This window comes from Zonotrichia albicollis, chromosome 13 (assembly GCF_047830755.1).
Source record: "Zonotrichia albicollis isolate bZonAlb1 chromosome 13, bZonAlb1.hap1, whole genome shotgun sequence".
Taxonomy (NCBI): domain Eukaryota; kingdom Metazoa; phylum Chordata; class Aves; order Passeriformes; family Passerellidae; genus Zonotrichia; species Zonotrichia albicollis.
This window is the reverse complement of record NC_133831.1, coordinates 4,697,361-4,716,499: the sequence shown is the minus strand read 5'-3', so window position 1 is coordinate 4,716,499 and position 19,139 is coordinate 4,697,361. Positions and strand designations below refer to the sequence as shown.

The following is a 19,139-nucleotide window of genomic DNA, read 5'->3' as shown; positions in this document are numbered from 1 at the left end:
CTCACCAAATGTCTTTGATGAATTATTTGTTTAACCATTCCATAATGCTGGGAAAAATCATAGGTTTTATTTATGAATGCACTTTCAGCTGGCTCATTCATTTTAAACAGGCATATTTTACTGTTAGAAAAATCTACAAATCTGTGGTGCTTCAAGCACTTTGTGGTAATTTAGATTAAGCATGGTGCATTTTCCAGAAATGTCATTAGATATCAAAGTTAACTCAGGAAAGCACACCAGAATGTATTCATGTAAAAACCTCATTTATTTATTGTCTAGAAGTTTATCAGTTAATCTTGGTGAGGCATATATACATCCAAGTTGAGAAGCAGAACTGGGGTTTGGAATGTGATCAAAGAATAAATTTATTCTCCTCTGGATCATGTAATACAAACTCTTTAGGAATAAAGGGCAGTGATCAGGAGTAAAATCCCATCAGGGAGGAAGAGTCAGCCTAAGGACATTTGTTCCGTTAACTGTATTGTGCTGTTGTACCTGAGAGTAAAATGCTGTTTGCAGTAATACTGAGCTTCATCTTGTTAGTGATCTGATCAATTTCACTTTGAAGAGAATGAATATATAAAAAATTGCACCTTTTTACTCAGTTCCATTCCTTGGGGATAGAGCTGTTATTTACCTCAATCACACAAGTATGTGTTTATTAAAAAATCTTTTATTACATGTCTGTCAAAACCAAGAGTAAGCAGAGAACATAACTAAATTCTGTCCTCAGCATTTCATCTTTCAGGGTGAAAATGTTGCTGCTGATGGAAGCCAGGAGACCAGCACAGCAATCAGCAACACAAGCAGTCCTCCATCCCTAACCAGGTGCATCAAGGTGTAATTTCTTGGCTTTGGTCCACATCCCTGGGCTCTAAACCACTCCACCACTTCATCCAAGTTGTACTGCTGGGGCTTATAGCCCAGCTCCTTCCTGGCCTTCTCCATGCTGAAGTAGTGTGTGACACCAGTTTTGTAAACCTCCGTGCGAGTGAGGAGGGGCTGGAAGTTATAGACGTGCCCCACAAGGAAATGAACTATTTCAGTAAGGAATGCAAAAAAATAGACAAGGGAGAGGGGAAGGCGCAAGGTTGGGAACTTGTAACCCAAACCTTCCACCAGTGGTCGGAAAAATTCAAAGTTATTGACAGGCCTGCCATCAGAAATGAAATAGGCCTGGCCTGCAGCAATGTGCTGCTTGCTGGCTCTGAGGGCCTCGGAGGCAAGGACGTGAGCCTGGACCAGGTTGTCCACGTGTACAAACTCCACCAGGCTCAGAGGGTCTCCATAGACGAATTTAAACAGTCCCCTTTCAATGTAGCTGACTATTCTTGGCAGGTGTCTCTGCTCCCCGGGCCCGTAGATCCCTGCTGGCCGCAGAGCACAGGTCCTCAGGACACCTCTCCCATCTCCCAGCTCAGCACCGTTTGCCTCCAGCACCTTCATTTCTGCTAAGGATTTCGTTCTGGAGTAGTGATCAGGGTGAAGGTGCAGAGGTAAGTAAGGCAGAGACTCATCCCCATTTTCTATAATCTGGCCCCCAAATATCACATTGTAGGTACTTGTATAGACCAGGCTGGGCACTCCCCTGCTCCTGCAGGCCTGGATGACATTTTCTGTTCCTTTCACGTTAACATCTTCTATAAGTTTTCGGTTCAGCTGCTCCCTGCCAGACATTCCATAGGAAGCGATATGGAACACGCAGATTACATCTCTGAGAGCTTCTTCCACTTCTGACAGGCAACAGATATCCCCCTGCATGAACTTCATTCCCTCTGGCATGGTTTGAAGGGGCTTCACCACATCAAAGAGGATCACATCCACTCCCTTTTGATATATGGCACAACCTAAACTGAAACATGACAGAAACCATGAGTTAGGATATGGCACCATGGTGCATGAAACATCTCACCTGGAAGGGGGAGAAGACTGTTAACTGTTTTTATGCTGATTATTTTTCTGGTGGGAGTCTTTTAAATGCTCAGCCCCCCACTACAGGGAATATTCAGCTGTGATAGTTTAGGTACTGATTTCTCACATTCCATCAATACTCGGAGAAAAAGGAGAAAAAGAAAAAAGAGGTAGAACTGCTGTAAATGAAAATTCTGAAGAGATCAGCAACAGCAATTTTCAAACGTGCAACTATTGCCAAATATTTTTTATAAAAAAAAGCTTTACTTATTTTATCTTACTGCTTTTGTGCCTCCCAGTTCAGGCAAAACAACAGGTTGGTCTTTGCCATTGTGTTTGAAATTTACAGAGGGGCAGGAGAGATGCTTCTAAGCTGCTATGAATGCTTTGCCACATGTCTACATTTTACTCCAAGTCACAGGTATTGACACAAAGTGTAACTCTGGTGTTTCTCTTCCCCTTTCCTACATTTTTGTATGTCTATTGTGCTTTAAGGGTGTGAGAGTGGAGGGAAAAGCCAAGCAGAAGTCAGACAGGCATCTCCTGAGATTTTTTTTCCTTCCCCTGACTTGAAATTTACTTTATTTTCTGGTTCTGACTGTGATCTCTCTCCCTCTGTGAGCAGTCATAGTCTAGGGCTCAAAATAGGATTTTTTCTTTACATAGGCTGCAGCAAGGGAAAATGGATTCCACTGATACGTGCACCTTATTAACAACCCTAATCCTAAACCACCACTGTTCATGAAAGTAATATATTCTTGAGAGTTCAGCTGGAGTTGTTAACCTATAGAGCTAAGCATACGTGTAACTATTTGCAGGTCAAAAGAAAACAAGTGTGGGCTTGTCCTTCAGAGCGGGCTGACGGTGGTGATCCCGCCCCTCTACAGAGGTGAGCACACAGGTAAATAAATGTCTGCCGGGCAGCTGCTGCCGGACAATGGAAAAGGGATAACAGCTTTACTTACAGCCTCTGGAAACAAAGTGACTGAGGTTGCTTAAAACTGAGAACCCGGGTGAACCAGAAGATGGGAACACCTGGATCAGGTGTCTCAGGCCCACAGGTCTCCCTTTTACAGATGGATTTTGCTGCCTCCCCAGCAGCAATCTCTTATATTTATTCCTGCATGTAATAACTATTTAATGCACTAACCGAAAGCCAAAATAACCCCCTCCTCCAGTAATGAGGACTCTTTCCTTGTCAGCGTTTCCTTCTTCCATCCTCCTTCCTTTCGCACCGTGTGCTGGAACTGACCTACAAAATACACCGCAAACACACCCATAAAAACCAGTCCGCGTTTTACCATCGCCGCACATTCCCGTCCTTATTCACCGCTCTCGCTCACGCTTTAATTCCGGCCCTTCCCCAGGGAGCAGGAGGCGATTCAGAGCCGGGATGGCTCCCAAGGGAGGGACGCTGTTCCCGTTGAGGGAGCGCCGTGCCAGCCCCGGGCCCCCCGTACCTGCGGCGCTGCCGGCCCGGCCCGTCCCTGCCGATTCCCGGGGCGGTGCCGATCCCGATCCCAGGAAATGGAGCCGGGCGGGGCGGGGGCGGCCCGAGATGGCGGCCAGAGCTGGGCCTGTGCTGGGCTCGCCAGCCGTGCTGGTGTGGATTTCTGTGCCGGGCCCGTGATGCTGCTGCCCTCCCCGCACAGCCTCTGAGATGGGGGCCTCAGTGGTGAAATGAGAGCCTGTCCCGGCCCGGTGTTTGTACCGCAACCCCCGGGATCGATCCGGGTCGGGGCAGCCGCTGGGATCGATCCGGGCTGGAGCAGCAGTGGGAGAAGAGCTCGGGGATGTTGGTGGCTGGGAGCTGCACCTGCTCCAGCCCTGATCCCTCATGCCTCGGCCCTGATCCCCCCATTCCCCGGCCGGAACCCCCCTTACCCTGGCCCTGATGCCCCCGTTCCCCGGCCCTGAAGTGGCTTCCCCGGGCTGATCCCCCCGTGTGGACAGCAGGGAAGGGGGCAATTCTGCCTCTCTGCCCCGCTCAGGTGAGACCCCACCTGCAGAGCTGCCTCCAGCTGGGAGAACTGGGATTGTTCATCCTGGAAAAGAGAAAAGTTGTGGTCTTCCAGTAGCTGAAGGGAGCTCAGAGGAAGGATGAGGCAAGACTGTTTGCAGTATATGTAGTGACAGGACAAAGGGGAATGGCTTCACGCTGAAAGAGTAGGGTTAGATCAGATATTAGGAAGAAATTCTTCCCTCTGAGGGTGGTGAGGCCCTGGCACAGGGTGCCCAGAAATGCTGTGGCTGCCCCATCCCTGGCCTTGGAGCAACCTGGTTTAGTGGAAGGTGTCCCTGCCCATGGAAATACATGATCCTCAACATCTCTTCCAACCCAAACCATCCTGAGATTCTCTCAGGAGATGCCTACAAGTGTCCTCCCAGAGTGTGAAGCTCTGCAGAGGTCTGGGACACTTAAGAGGGGCTGAGGAGCCCTTGACACTTGTCAGTTTGGGTGGACATGAGAGTTTCTGGACTTGCAGCCCTTCATGGGAAGGGCTGTCAAGCATTGGAATGGGCTGCCCAGGGGAGTGCTGGAGTCACCAGCCCTGGAGGTGTTCCAGAAATCACTGGACATGGCAGTGCTGTGGTTTAGTTGACGAGGTGGGGTTGGGTCAAAGGTTGGGCTTGAGTATCCTGGAGGTCTTTTCCAGCCTTAGTGAGTCTGTGATTCCCTGATGCTGTGGAGGTACCACAGCTGAATGTCCAACCATGTGCCCTCACAGCATCTCCCTGTGTAAAGTGGCTGTCCCACTCCTGCTGTGTTTGTCATGAGCCTGGACCATGGAGCACTCTCACAGCATCTGCTGGGCCCTGTGCAGAGGTTGAGATGTTTTTGGCAGTGGGGAGACCCTGCCCAGCACTGCCTGGCTGCAGCAGAACTGCTCCTGAGCTCACATCAGCAGTCTCAGCTGTCTGTGAGAGAGAGCTGTAATAGGAAAACAATGAAGAATTACATGATCAAAGTCTGGTTTGTATTCCATTGTATTCCATTTTTCATTTGCAGAACTGAGCCACTTGGGGAATGCCAGAGAGTGGATTCAGTGTCAAAGCTACTTAAAACTCTGCAAAACTCCTTTCTGTTTTGCAAAACCTTGACAGAAGTAGATGCAGTAGGCTCTGTTGTATTTTTGATGGATGGCTGGCAAGAGTTAGAACTAAGCAGATTCTAAGAATTCTGCAAGTACTAAAATATTTTTTTCTTTAGGAATGATTTCTTGCTGGTGAACCTCTGGGACTCTTAAATAGAAATTTCAAGATGGAGCTGGTGCTGTACCTGGTTATACAGAGCTGCTGCACCTGTGGAGATGTGCAGAGTGTCTGGTATGGAGGGCATCCCTCAGTCACAGCTGATTTCTCTGTGTCCTGTCTATAGCAGGAGAGTGGATTTGAAACAGCCTTGAGGCATCCCTAAGATACCATCCAGACACATAATCAATGATGTGTTCACAGAGGTATAAGAATTCTAGCTCACAAGCAGAAAAATCCCTTACTTATTCCTAAATAAGTAAGGATTCTGTGTGGCTGCACATGCCTTCAGGATTTATGCATAATCTTGATGAAGGTTTTGAGAATATTTTCCCAAGTGTTTAATCACCTGCAAAGTCCAAAAGAACCCTGAACTTTCCCTGAGATCTGTGGACACAAAGATTTTTTACCTTTGAGGAGTCTTATTGAGATTAGGGCACTTGGTGGTTCTCCTTTGATCAAAGAAACGGTGTTTGAATGGAATACTGAAGGATCACAGAATATCTGAGGCTGGAAGGATATTGCCCTGTTGAACCCCTGCACAAAGCAGGTCCAGCCAGAGGGGTTCCATGGGTTTGTGTTGGCATTGAATACCTCCAAGGATGGAAACTCCATGTTCAGCCACTTTCTCCTCACAACTCCCAGGGCTTGGTGCTCTCAGAGCCGTGCCCTCACCCTCTGTGTTTGTGAGCAAATCCCTCTGTTTGAACAGGCAGCTGTTCACCTCAGGGTGACGTCTGCCCCCTGGACTTTGTGGTGTGTCCATCCAGGACAATTTGCAGGACTGAGACCCCTCTCTGTACTTTCTGCTTTATCTTGCCCTCTGTATGTCATCTACAGAGAGTGAATTGTGACAGGGTGTCTCAGAATTATGGATATTGTGACTAAAATAAGGCTGTGGTTTACGTACTGCAAAGATGTTGCTCTTAAGCCACTATCAGTTTTATTTCTCATCATAGTGAGCTGTCCTTTTTTGGCTTCAGAGAATAGTGAGGAAGATTCATTCCTTCAAAATGGTGACATCTGTGGAAGCTGTGGGTAAATATTGTCCTCCTTTGACATTGACACATCTGGCGTTAAGACATGACACTCTCAGATCTCAGTTTTGCACAACCCATTTATAACTGGTTTTTCATTTCCTGTGAGACTCTGCTTTTGCTAAGGTTTTATGGACTTTCTGAATGTATCATAAGTTCTCCTTTGCCATCAAATGAACAGACTTCCCGTTTTAGTTTATACATAATACTGTGTCCTTCTTTAAAAAACCATGTAAACCCTTCCCTTAAAAGATCCAGGCTTTTGGAGCATGCCTTGCATGTATCTCAGCATGCAGGGAATGAGACTTCTTGAAGAGATTGCATTGATACCTTGAATTGCATTTAGGGCAAAATGTGTCAGGATAGAAGGATTTGCAGTGTAACTGGGAATTATCTGCAGTGAACCTGAAATGGGCTGCAAAGGAATCCTTAAATCAGCTAAATAAGCAGCTGCTGTAAACAGTGCAAGTTAGAAAGAATAAGCAATGAAATAATTAATTATTCTTTCATAGTATGTTAGTTCATCTGGTTCCCTTTGCAATTTAAAATACTTTGCTAGTAAAATTATTTTTGTCATCAAAATACAAAATGTGCCAGCAGTACTATTTGAGGAAGGAAGGCAATATTTCATGTGGGAAAATAAACCTTAGCTTACTGTTTTCTTACTATTTGATTGATTTCTTTTAGGTATTACTTAATTGTGAATTTTTTTATTGAAGAATGCAATGAGAGAAGAGAACAAGATTTAAAACTAGGTAGAACCAACCATGCTTATGGCTTTATTAAATCATATAAAACCAATTGGTTAAAGTAGTACTGAAGAGGTGAAAACAGAACATACATTGTGAGGGAAATTAGAATTTAATATTCAAAATTAGATTTAAACTTTCAGTCTAGATGAGACTGGAATATGTTTCAAGGGGGAAGGTGTTCTGGATAAAAATGCTGGTCTGAGTTTTCATCTTGGCTCTGGCAGAGGTTTCCTTAGTGACCTTCAGAGTATTGATTTGTGTTCTGTGACAAAGGTGTCATTGAACTTTCTCCCTGCCTGAGGTTATGGTTGTGCTGTTTTCATTTGTGTTTCTGATGCTCAGATGGGAGCTGCTGTAGAAATAAACCAGGAAATCAGATTTGTGGAGCTCCAAGAGCTCAGAGAAGTGTGCAAGTTACACCCTTTGAAAATGTCAGCGCTGACTTCTTAGGGCAGCTATTGACTGTACAGTGTTGCTTATGGAATGTCATACATCTGGTGATGTATGTGGAGATGACCATCCAAAGTGCTTCTAGTTGCATTTTCCTGTGAGTTCCAGTAATGGAAAAACTATTTTTTCCACACTGAGAAAGGAAGATTTTAGGATTAATTGTATTTTCTGCTGAGTGAACACCATTCACTGAATTGTTCATCCAAGCAGTTGCTTTATATCATTTTCCTAATCTAATTCTGCTTTAGGTGATATGACTTTATCAACATTTTAGTCCTGACTAGAAGGAGGTGCAGGGAGTAGTGGATTCCTTATCAAAGTGAGAATTCACAAAATGGAAAGAAGCCTCTACTTGACAGTCTTGTAAAGGGTCAGACTGTTTGCAGAGTATTTTGAGATCCTTGGATGAAGGAAGATTTTTATGTTTGTTATGTGATTCTTTCTGTACTGTCAAAAATAAATCTCCATTTTACTAGAGTTTTGGGATGATTTTGAGTGTGGATGTGGATTTTGGGGTGCATGTTAACCTGTAGCTAAGAAGTTCTTTTCCGTCCATGTCCAGAAGCAAGATCCAATGAATAACCATGGAGGGAGGAGGATGTGATGCTGTCCCTGCTCTCAGGGTTCTGTCCCTGCTCCTTTCCTCGAGCCAGCTCTGCTCAAGGCTGTGCAGGAGGGAACCTTCCATCCCCCCGTGCCCAGGAGCAGCTGGCAATGGGGTGTGGGAGGGTGCAGTCAGCTTCAGAAGGGACAAACTGCTCAAACTTTGGCTGTTTCACCCCAAAAGAACAGGTTGGGCAGAAATACCAAGCAGCTGCCAGTCAAGCCAACTACTTTAGATGTCTGAGTGGTTCCTTTTGCAGTTCCATACTCAGATAACACCCGTGTCCTGGGAGAGGGAGCTGTTGTAGCACTGACAGCGTTAATGCCACTGTTGAATTTGATGTCAGGGCTCAGTTCCAGTGAGGTGTTTCACACAAGATGTGCACTGTGTGGTGTAAACAACAGGCTGGCACAGGGCACAATTCCTTCACAGGGCACAACAATTTGGGCTCAGTAGTCATGCCTTGGCTAACTTGGATTTTCTGGGTGGTTTGCACTGTGGTCATCCTCACTGAGTTAGTTATGAAAAAAGTCATTACTGTAAAAGACAATGAAAATGCTTTGAATTCTCTTGGTGAAGATTCTTAGGGAACAAGCTTGATTCTGAGGTGTCCATTCAGCAGTAGGAAGTGATGCATACTTTCTGTGGAGCCATCAGAAATTAACTTCTTTTCCATTCTGTATTACTTTAAAAATGTAGATTATCCTATTTCCAAAAGTAGCAGTTATTTATCCTAAAGGGGAGGGAAGAAAGTTTGCATGTTTTGGGATAAGTGAATGATTGAGCACAGGGCTGTGTTCTCCCTTTTTACTTTGATGCCAAGTTGCTGTTTGTGGTCTCTGTGTCTCTTTGTGTACCCTGCAGGGCACATCAATAACCCAGTTCTTAGAATGAGTATTTATTAATCTTCATAACCTCCATGGAGCTGAACAGAGTCTGCAGGGACTCACCCACTGCTGAGCACTTCAGTCCAGGTGTCTGAAGTCAGTGTTTGCTCCTGTGATATTGATCTTAAGCTCCCTTAAGCCTCATGTGGTTTTTTAAGTGGTAATTTGACCTGATGTGTTACCTGATGTTCTGAGGTGTTGATGTCTGTTTGCATAACATATTGCAGTGATATTAATCCTTAGCAGTACAAGGTGATGCTATCCAGTGTAATTGAGCACCTTGGAAGTAAAAGCCAAATTTTAGCTCATCCTGTACCCTCATTAATAACCTCAGTATTGCACACAGGACTGCAAGGGCTCAAGGGTTGAGCCTCTTTGTACCTGAATGGAATATATACTTTACAAGTTAGTATGTTAAGAAATGTGTTATGGAAAGATTGTAAAATATTATTGCAAATACTCTCACAGATGTTTTTGCTCTCAGAGTAGGGGAGGACAGGTTTTGGTATGCAGTGCTGAGTGTCTTTGATTCTGTTACTTAAAGCAAGTCTTCTGCATTCTCAATAGGAGGCTATTTCAGAAGGTAATTATACACTTACATTTCAGTAATTGTCTGATTCAGTTTCAGGTGTGATTGATGTGCATCCAGGTGCCCTTATTTACCACACTAATAACAAGGAAAGGCTTCTTGTTGAAGTGATTTATAATTTAATTCAGCTATCCATGGCTTTACAGAAATCTTACCCTCCAGCAAAAGCAAGATGAGGTTGGTCTGTCATGAATCGTTGACACTAATAATTGAACACCCAGTTGATGGTACTACTTTGATCTTTTGGAAGGATCTAAGGCATCTTTCAGCTTCACAGGCAGCTAATCATGTGCTGTAGATACCATATGTAGAGCAAACTCAAGGCAAAATGTGTTCATTAATCCAAATCTTGTACTGTGCTAATTTTCTGTGTGTGTGTAGGAAGTCTGCAGACACTGGTGGTGAGGATGAGATGTGTCAGCAGGAACACCAGGGCCTCAATTTGTGGAGCTTTTCTGTGGGTTTCTCAGTGGAAAATGCACTTGATGATGGGGAAAGGAAGCGTATTTGCTGAAGAAATGTTTTCTGTCTTCACACTCCTGGTGCTTTCATGTTCCTGGTTCTGTGTTCAGGGTCTAGGCAGTGGTCTCCCATTTTCAGGCAGTGAGAGCTGCATGAAATCAGGACACTGGCTGTTATGTTACTGCCATTTAGTTCTGTCATGACCTTGAAAGCATTCCAAAAATTACATAATTTTGCAGAGGAAAGATTAGGTAAGAGTAGGGGAAGTAGGGGAAAACAAACTCAAAAGAAGACAAAATCTCTTGCTTCAGCTGTGCTTGAGCAAGATAACCTCTACAAGACTTCCTTAATGTCATATTTATGTTTGCAAGAGCACCACACTCTTGTGGTGTATCTTTGATACTGATTTATTCTGTTCCACAAAACTGATGATTGCAGAATTCAGAAGCATTTTATCATGGCCTGATGGGTGACTCTATTCTGAGCTATTTCAAGATAAGATATTCTGACACAAGCCTGAGTTTTCCTTTAAAAGGGATTTGTTCTGAACCAAAAATTTTGAAGGTTCAAAGCACTTAGTCAAAACAAAATAAATCCAATAACTCTAAAAGAGGGAAAAATGACTGATGTTACAAAGATGAGATAGTTATAACATGCATTTTCTTCTGTTCAAAAGCCTTATTTGGACATGTTTTAACCTGGAATGATAACACAAGGAAGGTGGGATCTATTCAACTGGAGGTGTGCTATAACTTACAGTAATTTACTGCAAGTTATTCTTGCTCCTAATTTTCACTCCTTGTGGCAGAAGTTGTGGGTGCAGCATCTGGTTATAACTAATTTTGATTTTTTGCATCTTTTGAAGTAGAAGCAAGATCTGAATAACGAGGGAATAGGAATATCTGATTTTTTCTTTGTTTGGTATGGTAAAACAGTTCTGAAGGAGCTTTGCATTTGAAGTGCTGCTTCAATGTCTTTCAGAGAGTATCCAGCCCAAAGAAACAGAATTTATGCCAGTGGAAAACACTGGATTAATTCCAGTCATACATCAGCTTAATTCTTCATTCATCATAGGATCATGGAAGAATCAAACATCAAACACATTATGGACAAACTGCATAAGCTGAAATGTTCTTCAAGATGACTTAGAGGAACAACATGTTCTAGTAATTGGCTTTCTTGTATAATGAAGGTTTCTCAAGTTGAATACGTAATCTTCAAGTTACCAAAAAAGAAAAGAAAAACAAAACAAAACAAGGAAAGCCTGGTTTAGCAGTTCTTGTTTTAACACTTTCCAAGAGAAAACATTATCTGGTGCAGTTCTTTCCCCAAGTGTTTGACTTTACATTGCCTGAACTCCTTTGCCCTTTTAAAAATTGCTCTGTGAAGGCCTGTGACAGCAGTTTGAGTGGCCACTGAGAATCCCTTCAGTGCCATGTTGTTAATGGCAAGCCAGCAGATTTCACCATTTGTGTTTCCTGTGGAGTTTTGGTCCTGGCTCCTTTCCCTTGTGCTCTAAATAAAGGTAATCTGTGCTAGGAACAGGCATCAGCTCAAGCAGGCAGTTAATCACCCTTCAGCAGCATGCACATTATTAGCTTATCAGGCACAACCATCCCACCTCCCATCATGTTTTATCTGTTTATGAAGAAAATGCTTTCCATAATTGTAATTGAGAAACCAAAGTGACTCAGAGTTTGGAGGTGCTAGTAAGAATATCCTGTGCAGCCAAACTCCCTGTGTCTTGTGTGCAAATGGGTCACTCTGCTTTTGCCATGGCAGCAAGGGTTTTGTTCATGATAGGCTGCCCCTGGTGTCCTGAAGTTTATTAGCTTGATGAAAATTTCAAATTTGGGATGTCCCTAGTGAGAACAGGCTACAGTCACTCTTCTTCTTTTGGAAACTACAAAAAGAAGCAGTCCAAGCAGGGCTGAACAAGGAGGCAGGGCTCCATCTCCTGTAGATTACACTTTAAAAAGGGCTCTCAGTTAACATCTGCTGCCACCAAATCCAGTTTTCCTAGATATTCCTGGTGCAATATTACATCATTATGGAGTTCCATAATTCAGACTTCTTCAAATTAGAATTATTAGATTATTTGGGTTACTGAATTTCTTGAACAAGTTGGCTCCTTGGTGCTTCTGGCCGTACTAGCTGAAGTGATTATCAGCACTGATATCTTGGGGTGAAGGTGCTGTATGATACAAACTTTTAATTTACTTTCTTCCTTTATGGAATAAATAGGGAAATATTTAGAGTGTAAATCAAGGCTAAATTAAACATATGTATGTGAGTACTACAGAGAATAGTTCACATGGAGTAGCTGGAGCTTGTTTTGTGCCCCATGCTGAATGCTTCACAACAGCACTCTAAGCAAAGTTGTCAGAGTAATTTTTTCCCCTCTGGTGTTCTGTGGCTGCATCTGCAGCCTTTGAGTTATGACTGTTGTATTTCAGCTGCACTCTCTGAAGTCTCTGGGTGATGGAGCTGTCCAATTTTGACTCTTTTAGTAGTTGAACTGTTCTCTTGCAGGTGAGGTATCAAATGTAAACCTTTAACACCATTCATCTACAGTCTTCAGAATCCTTTACTGTAAATAATGATTTTATAAAAGCTTTCTGTGCTCTCTGGCATTTTATAGATTTTAGAGATTACAGAAGGACATATTTATAGCAGCACAAATCCAAACATGTGATGGCATTCAGAGGAATGGATGAAAATAATTGTTGCCACCTCCCCTTTTCATTAGAAGTCTTTGTATTTTTCTCTTTATATTTTGTCTTGCATTACTGTAAATTGAACTTTTACATTCATGGATAATTTGTTGAATGCATTCCTGTTTGTACAGGTGTGTACAAGGCTGGACTGTGCTTTAGCCTCATGAGGTTGCAGAAGCTGTTTAACATGCTCACAAAATTTCACAGAGTGTAAAGTTCCAGTTTTAAAGACTCCAGTGTAACCAATTTCTGTCATGAATCCAATGATCCTAGGGGGTCTTTTCCAACCTAAATGATTCTATGGTTCTTAGCCCTTAAAAATACTCATCTGAGACTCAGGTTTGTACTTTTTCCATCTGTGAGGTATCTCCACTCTGACCTCTGTTGGTTAAATCCAGAGTTTCTCATGGAACTCCCGTTCTCAGGAGGGACACAGTGGGTGGCTCCTTCCTGCTAGACTTGGAGCAATGCAGGTGTGTGAAAGGCGATAGGAGAGGTAAGAGTGGGGTGCAAAGAATCCTTCCAGAATTGTGAAACTGAGGCAGTGTTCAGGACAGAACCTGCAGCAATTCTGCAGAACAGCACTCTTAGGAGCCTTGCCTGGATTAGCATCTCACTGCTGCGTTGTCCATAAATTCCAGCTCAATGTGTCTCTGCTGCAATGCAGGTACAGTTTGTGCCTCACTGAAGATTTTGGATTTCACACTTGTTTTGTTGGCAAGTTGGTTCAAGTTTGAACGATCTGTGCCTTCAAAGGAGAAGGAAGAGCCTCACCTTCAGCATTTTAAAACTCCTGTAATTTTTAAAATATAGTTTATTTATCTTCAGTAACTGTGCTTGGATTTATCAATGCTGAAATTTAGTTTCTGATAACAGACATGAACCAAGTGAGGATGATAACATCACTTAAGTAGATAGAAGAGGATTATCTTGTGTGGAAGAAACACTTTGTGAGTTACAACACTGAGGCCAGGTGTGTCATAGTTACAGTTGGCCATGGGCAGAATCTTCATACAATAACATTTGTATTCATGCTTTGGCATGATTCCCATGGATTAATAATATCTTCTTTCCTTGTCTTTCTTCTGAAAGCAAGTTTTCCCCCACTTGTATCTGCCCATTTGCATATGTAGACATTTCTTCCACTTCTCTCTGACACATTTCTGGTGAGCCATTCCAGTCTCCACTGCCCACTTTGGATTTTCTCAGCTGGCCATCTTCTTGCTTTTTCTCATTCTCCAGAGAAATTCTGTATCAGCATCTCCAACAATGTAATTGTGGGGACAGAAGACTGAGGATGAATCAGTTATTAGCAGTTAAACATATGAAGGGAAAATCATACTCTTAAGGATAGAAACATACTCCATATAAATTTTTTTATTTAGTTTGAATTTTGCTAGTTAAGTTTGATCAATATCTCCTGATTTGCCTCAGTACTTCCTGTGGTCCAGTTTTAAAAGCTGCTTGGAAAACCTCCCCACTGTCTCTGCTTCAGTCATTGAGTGGCTTTCTCTGGGACCATCTCTCATTATTTGGCACATCTCATTTTCAAGCTGCATTATTTTATCAAATGGAATGGTAACCAACTCTTCTTTGTAACCAGTTATAATGGTAAGAACTTTGAAACTTTGAACTTTTAAATGACATTGAAATTCTTATTTTATCAGCACGAAGATGTGTTTGATGTGATCTTTTACTTTCTTTAAAAACCCAGTTTGAAGGAAGCAAAAATTACTCCTAGGGTCTTTTAAATCCTAGCTTCAGTCCATAAATTTGACTGTAAACTTAAATTGAAAAAACATGATATTTAACAGGTAACATAAAATCCTTAAGAATTGGATATGCTCTCTGCTTTAAAATATTAGAAGTCAGAAAAAAGGAATGAAATCCACATAAGAGCTCATTGTTAAAAGTAATTGAAAACTAAAAGCCTCCTTGGATACTTGTGTGTATCCTTTTAAAGTTGATAGAAACTGTCTGAGAACTTTCCTGAAAGCACGTGCCTGGAATAGCTCTTGGGCACGAGCTGTTTAATGATACTCCAGCCTGTTAGAATGGAGCTCCTGTAATCTGGAAGACCTTTCTGTTGTTTCAGAACACTCCCAATGTGTTTACAGAATTTTTTTGCCCCTCAGTTAAAAGTGCTGAGCAAAAGTTTTTCCACCACAAAAGGTGCCCATTTGCATCCCATATTTCAGCTCAGTTCCATTTGCTCACTGCTGAGGTCCTATCCTGACTTGCATCCCTAACAGAGAGAGAAAAACTCCATCACATTATAGAGAAGGGGTTAAGAATCGTAAAGGGTTATTAATTTTAATATCTGTGTTCTGAATCTGCCCATATATGTAGATATAAATATAAAAATCCCAGGGACAAGACACAGAACCTGTCTGCCATCTGACATTTTTGACAAGCTCTCCAGAATTAATCTGTCTAGGAGCCACAATGCTCAACTTAATTATGGAAAGGCTGCATCTGTGTTCAAAGCTGTTGAGAGAGAAAGAAAAAAGTAAAAATGTCCACTAGGTTTGATTAACTGCTTTCAGCCTGATGAATAAAGACAGATGGTTACTAGTTATTTTTCCTTAATGGATTTTGGAGCTCCATTTGGTGGATGAATTAATGTTATAGGTCCCAAATCTGCCTTTGAAGCTACGCCTGCCTAACCCTTAGTGATTCCAGCGGAGTTTCCATGCCTCCAAGAGAGACGTTTGCCCTCAGGCTGCCATATATATTGTTAAAAACAGTTTTGAAATTAAAAAATAAAAGTGAAGCGATAATTTACACTATTAATAAAACAAGTTACGAGCTCTGCACAGCTCAGGAAGGGATCTCTTACAAGGGATGATTATTTTGAAGTGTCTGTGCAGACTTATCCCCATAGAATCTGTGCCTGTTTGGGAATGACCTCCACCTGGAGCCTGACAATATTTTAATGTCAACTTTAAAAGTTGGAGAAGTTAATTTTAAAGTTGCACTTGCTAGTTGTGTCACCTGGAAAGTAGAAATCAATAGTTTTATGGTGTAGGTTCATTTGCATGAATCTGTTATCATATCTCAAATCCAGGTGGGGAAGGTTTTTAAGGCAGGCTCTAATTCTGCAGGTGTGCATGTTTAAAAACATAGCTGGGAATATTTCTTTCTTTACTTGCATGTGAATATCTCTGTTTATTTTTAAGAATGTGCATAAGTGTCTGTGAGTTTGGGCTCTTGGGGATCATTTAGGCCTAATTTAGTGTCTCAGGACTGTCATTCAGCAGCCTATTAAATCATCTGTGTAGTTTTATGAGTGGATAGTCATGGTGATTTTAATGGGATTAAATTTGCTTACATCCAAACAGTTTTTGAGTCAGGGTAAAGGTTACTGCATGATAAAAAATGTTTAAGATGGACAATATAATAAAGGGAAGCAAACCAACAAAAAATTACATTGAATACACAGATTTTCCATAGTCAGTGGATTGCCCAGAGGAAAAACACCATTTAACTAAAATGCTGCCTGCCACAGAACCATCAAACCCCCCAGATCCTGAAAGGGACCTTGAGGGGTCCTTGCTCCTCCTGCCCCATGGCAGGATCATCTGTCACTGAGTCATTCCTGACAGTGTTTGAACACATTTGCAGCACAAAAACGGCTGAAAAACGCCAGGAATGGGAACGTCCTTCAGATCTCAGCACTGAAGGGGAAATCAGGGACATCCAGTGTACACAGCATTCAATCACAGCAGTAATGTAAGCCATTGCTTACACACAGAGTAAGGTCACAATTCCTCAGCAGGGAAAATCCATGGCTGCAGCCTGTGGAAGTGAGGGGCTTGTCCTTCAGGTGACAGCAGACAGAGCGCGCTGGGGGCAGGTGACATTTTGTCATGGCTGATTGCTTCATGCTTTTTGAGTCAGGGCTCGTTTTTCATTGCGAAGGCTGCCTGATGGAACTCTCAGGAAAATCTGAAAATAAGCAAATTCCACTGCTGGGAGGAGGAGATGTTTTTAAGGGTTTGCAGGTGGAGGGAAGGCACGTGGCAGATGTGCTCGGTTAATAACCCAAGTGACAACGGGGAGATGCTGCCCCCCATTTCCTTTCATCCCTTTTGCAGAGCCAAAGCTCAGACATGTTCTGGGGCTCTCAGTTGTGTGTGATTCATTTTCAATGTTGTCGCTGTCTACAGTGAATGACAAGTTATGCTGGTGATGTTGTAAATCCCCCCACTTCAAAGGGACTCTTTAAGAGAGTCTCTGTTTGTCCACACGTGCTTTCATCAAACTTTTGATTACCATGCTTGCCTAATTTTCTGGGTTTTCCTGTATGTTTAAAATTGCTATTCATAAATTCAACTGCACCAAAGTTATGAGATTTTTGCGTAGATAATACCTAAATGTTTGAAAACATTTTGTGGCCTGATATTAAGATGGAATGGAAAAGGCTGGATGTAAACCAGATGTGTCTCCAACCTGCCAATGTTTGAAGGCATGCAGGAGGAGCAGTTACAGAAATTATCTGATGTAGATATGGTTGGTGTGACTTGTGGTTAGGGCAGAGCATCAGATGTAAGGCAGGCAAAACTGCATTTGCTTTTCAGGAAGCACCTGCAAAGAAATGATCAGGCTGTGGGCTATGAAAATGTGGAAATCCTTTGTGTTCTAAGCACAGAGATGCTGCCATTAACTTCAGAGAGGCAAAGCTGCAGAGAAGGGAAGGGAATAGGGAGATGTAATGAAAATCTGGTTGGAAAAACAAACTAAACTTCCTGTTGAGAGTACAGCTTATGTCTTTATTTCTCATTTATTGAGGCAGCACTGTCTGTGCTCTGTCCTAGGCAGGGCTGGGATGTTACTCTGAATATACCAGAGGAAATTTTAGGGAACAGTCTGTGCTGTCAGAGAAGTGCACTACAATAAAGTGGTATCTTTTCTTCTCTCACTGATGGTTTTCTGAAAATGGTTTCATGTTACTGGGTGACAGAAAAAAGGCAAGCAAGTGTAATTTCTCATGAGGATAACCTGGAGATGATTCTTGGCTAACTTCCTAAAGAGTGCCTAATTGCCTTTAGGTTTTCTGATTCTATCTTCTTGGAAAATAATCACAGTTGGGTTGATAAAAATGACTTATTTTGGAAAGAGTGCAATCCCCTTTTAGCTCTTCCTGAAAGCCCAGAGATACATGGATGTCTGGAGAGTTCAGGGGGAAAACCTCCCTTGCACATACGAAGGAGTGCTCATAATTTTGATGATTTCTCTGATGTTTTGTCTATTGCAGGAAATTAACAAAGGGTGATTGGAGTTCTTGTAAAGGCTGAGGAAGAACTTACAGCCCTTGGCTTAATTTACAGGTCCAAATTTGCCATCAGTACAGACATTCTTCACTCTGAGGTTCTTTTTTCCATTTGAGAAAATAATGGGAGATTTAGCTGAGGAAATTGTTGTTATTGTTGCTGTTGTTATTATTATTGTCTTTTGCTGGTATTGAATTTGAGGAATGATGTGCTACAGTTTTTTGTTCACTGCCAAGAGATGATCTTCAGGATCTATTGTCTATCTCTGAATTTACAATATTTACCATTATTATATTTCTAAAAACAAAATCTCCACCAGCTTAGAGGTAAAAGATATTTCTTACTTTTCTTTAATAAGTATACACTTTATTTGACAGGAATTATTTTCCCTAAAGGTCTATTAAACAAACAGTTTGATGACAAAGGAGAGGTTGCACAGCTTCATTTTCACTTGTACATAATCCTTTTTTGCTTTAATTCAGTTTATGCCTGTGAGTTCAGAGACCTTAATTCACAAAGATACTTGGCTGCATTTCTAGCTTTAGGCAGAGTAATGGTTTTGTTGTCTTTACTGGGACAATTCTCGTGCTTCAAGTAGAGTGCATGAAGAGAGAACAGGCTGGAAGAAGAGGATTATCTTGACCTTTGTACAGGAGCTCTGCAGAATTTATAAGAGGAAAATCTGTTTGCCCAAATGAATTTTGTTTAAGCAAGTTCAACACTTTCTGCATCCACAAGTGACATCTTGACAAATGTTCATGTAGCCATTAAGTCCAAATGTATGACGGTGTTTACGTTCTCTCAGAAGCTGCAGCAATAAAAGTAGGTAATTTTTTTTCCCTACAGGTCCTATATGTCCTTAATCACTAGAATACTGTTTCTGTCTTGCTTAATGACTCATTTGTTGAAACAGATTCCGACCTGTTTTATGCTGAAATGATTTTCCAGGAAAAACCTCGTAGGGCAGAACCTCCCTACAGAACCTGAAACACAGAGCCCTGACCCAAGCCACAAAAGAACAAGAAGCACAGGGAGCAGGAGCTCTCAGGAGCCACAGCTGAAAAAGCCTGAATCAGCAGGCAAAACAAAACAGTAAATTGAAGAGTTCTGTGGGAAATTATGACCTGAAATGAAAAACAGATCTGTGACCAGCAGAGAAAGCTGAAACAGAAATTGGAAGCGTAGAAAAAGTGCTTCATGCTTCT

The 19,139-nt window shown here is 42.1% G+C and overlaps 1 protein-coding gene across 2 annotated transcripts; it reads right to left on the bottom strand.

The window, feature by feature from the left end:
- Nucleotides 1-242: 242 nt before the first annotated feature.
- SDR42E1 (short chain dehydrogenase/reductase family 42E, member 1) lies at nucleotides 243-3,651 on the bottom strand. Of its 2 annotated transcripts, none has more exons than XM_026795253.2 (3): nucleotides 3,255-3,651; nucleotides 3,062-3,163; nucleotides 243-1,852 (listed from the first exon to the last, which is right to left on the bottom strand). In XM_026795253.2, exons 2-3 carry the CDS (start codon nucleotides 3,127-3,129, stop codon nucleotides 745-747), a joined length of 1,176 nt encoding a protein of 391 aa, XP_026651054.2. In that variant the 5' UTR covers nucleotides 3,130-3,163; nucleotides 3,255-3,651; the 3' UTR covers nucleotides 243-744. The 2 variants fall into 2 exon arrangements, with proteins under 2 accessions (XP_026651054.2, XP_005489995.2); XM_005489938.4 differs by having other exon boundaries at nucleotides 3,372-3,649.
- Between the last annotated feature and the right edge of the window lie 15,488 nt (nucleotides 3,652-19,139).

Coding starts and splice junctions, on each gene's coding strand:
- SDR42E1 (XM_026795253.2), bottom strand. CDS start 3,129: ATGGAAGAAGGAAACGCTGACAAGGAAAGAGTCCTCATTACTGGAGGA. Junction 1,853..3,061: donor GGGGGTTATTTTGGCTTTCG/GTTAGTGCATTA, acceptor GTCATGTTTCAG/TTTAGGTTGTGCCATATATC.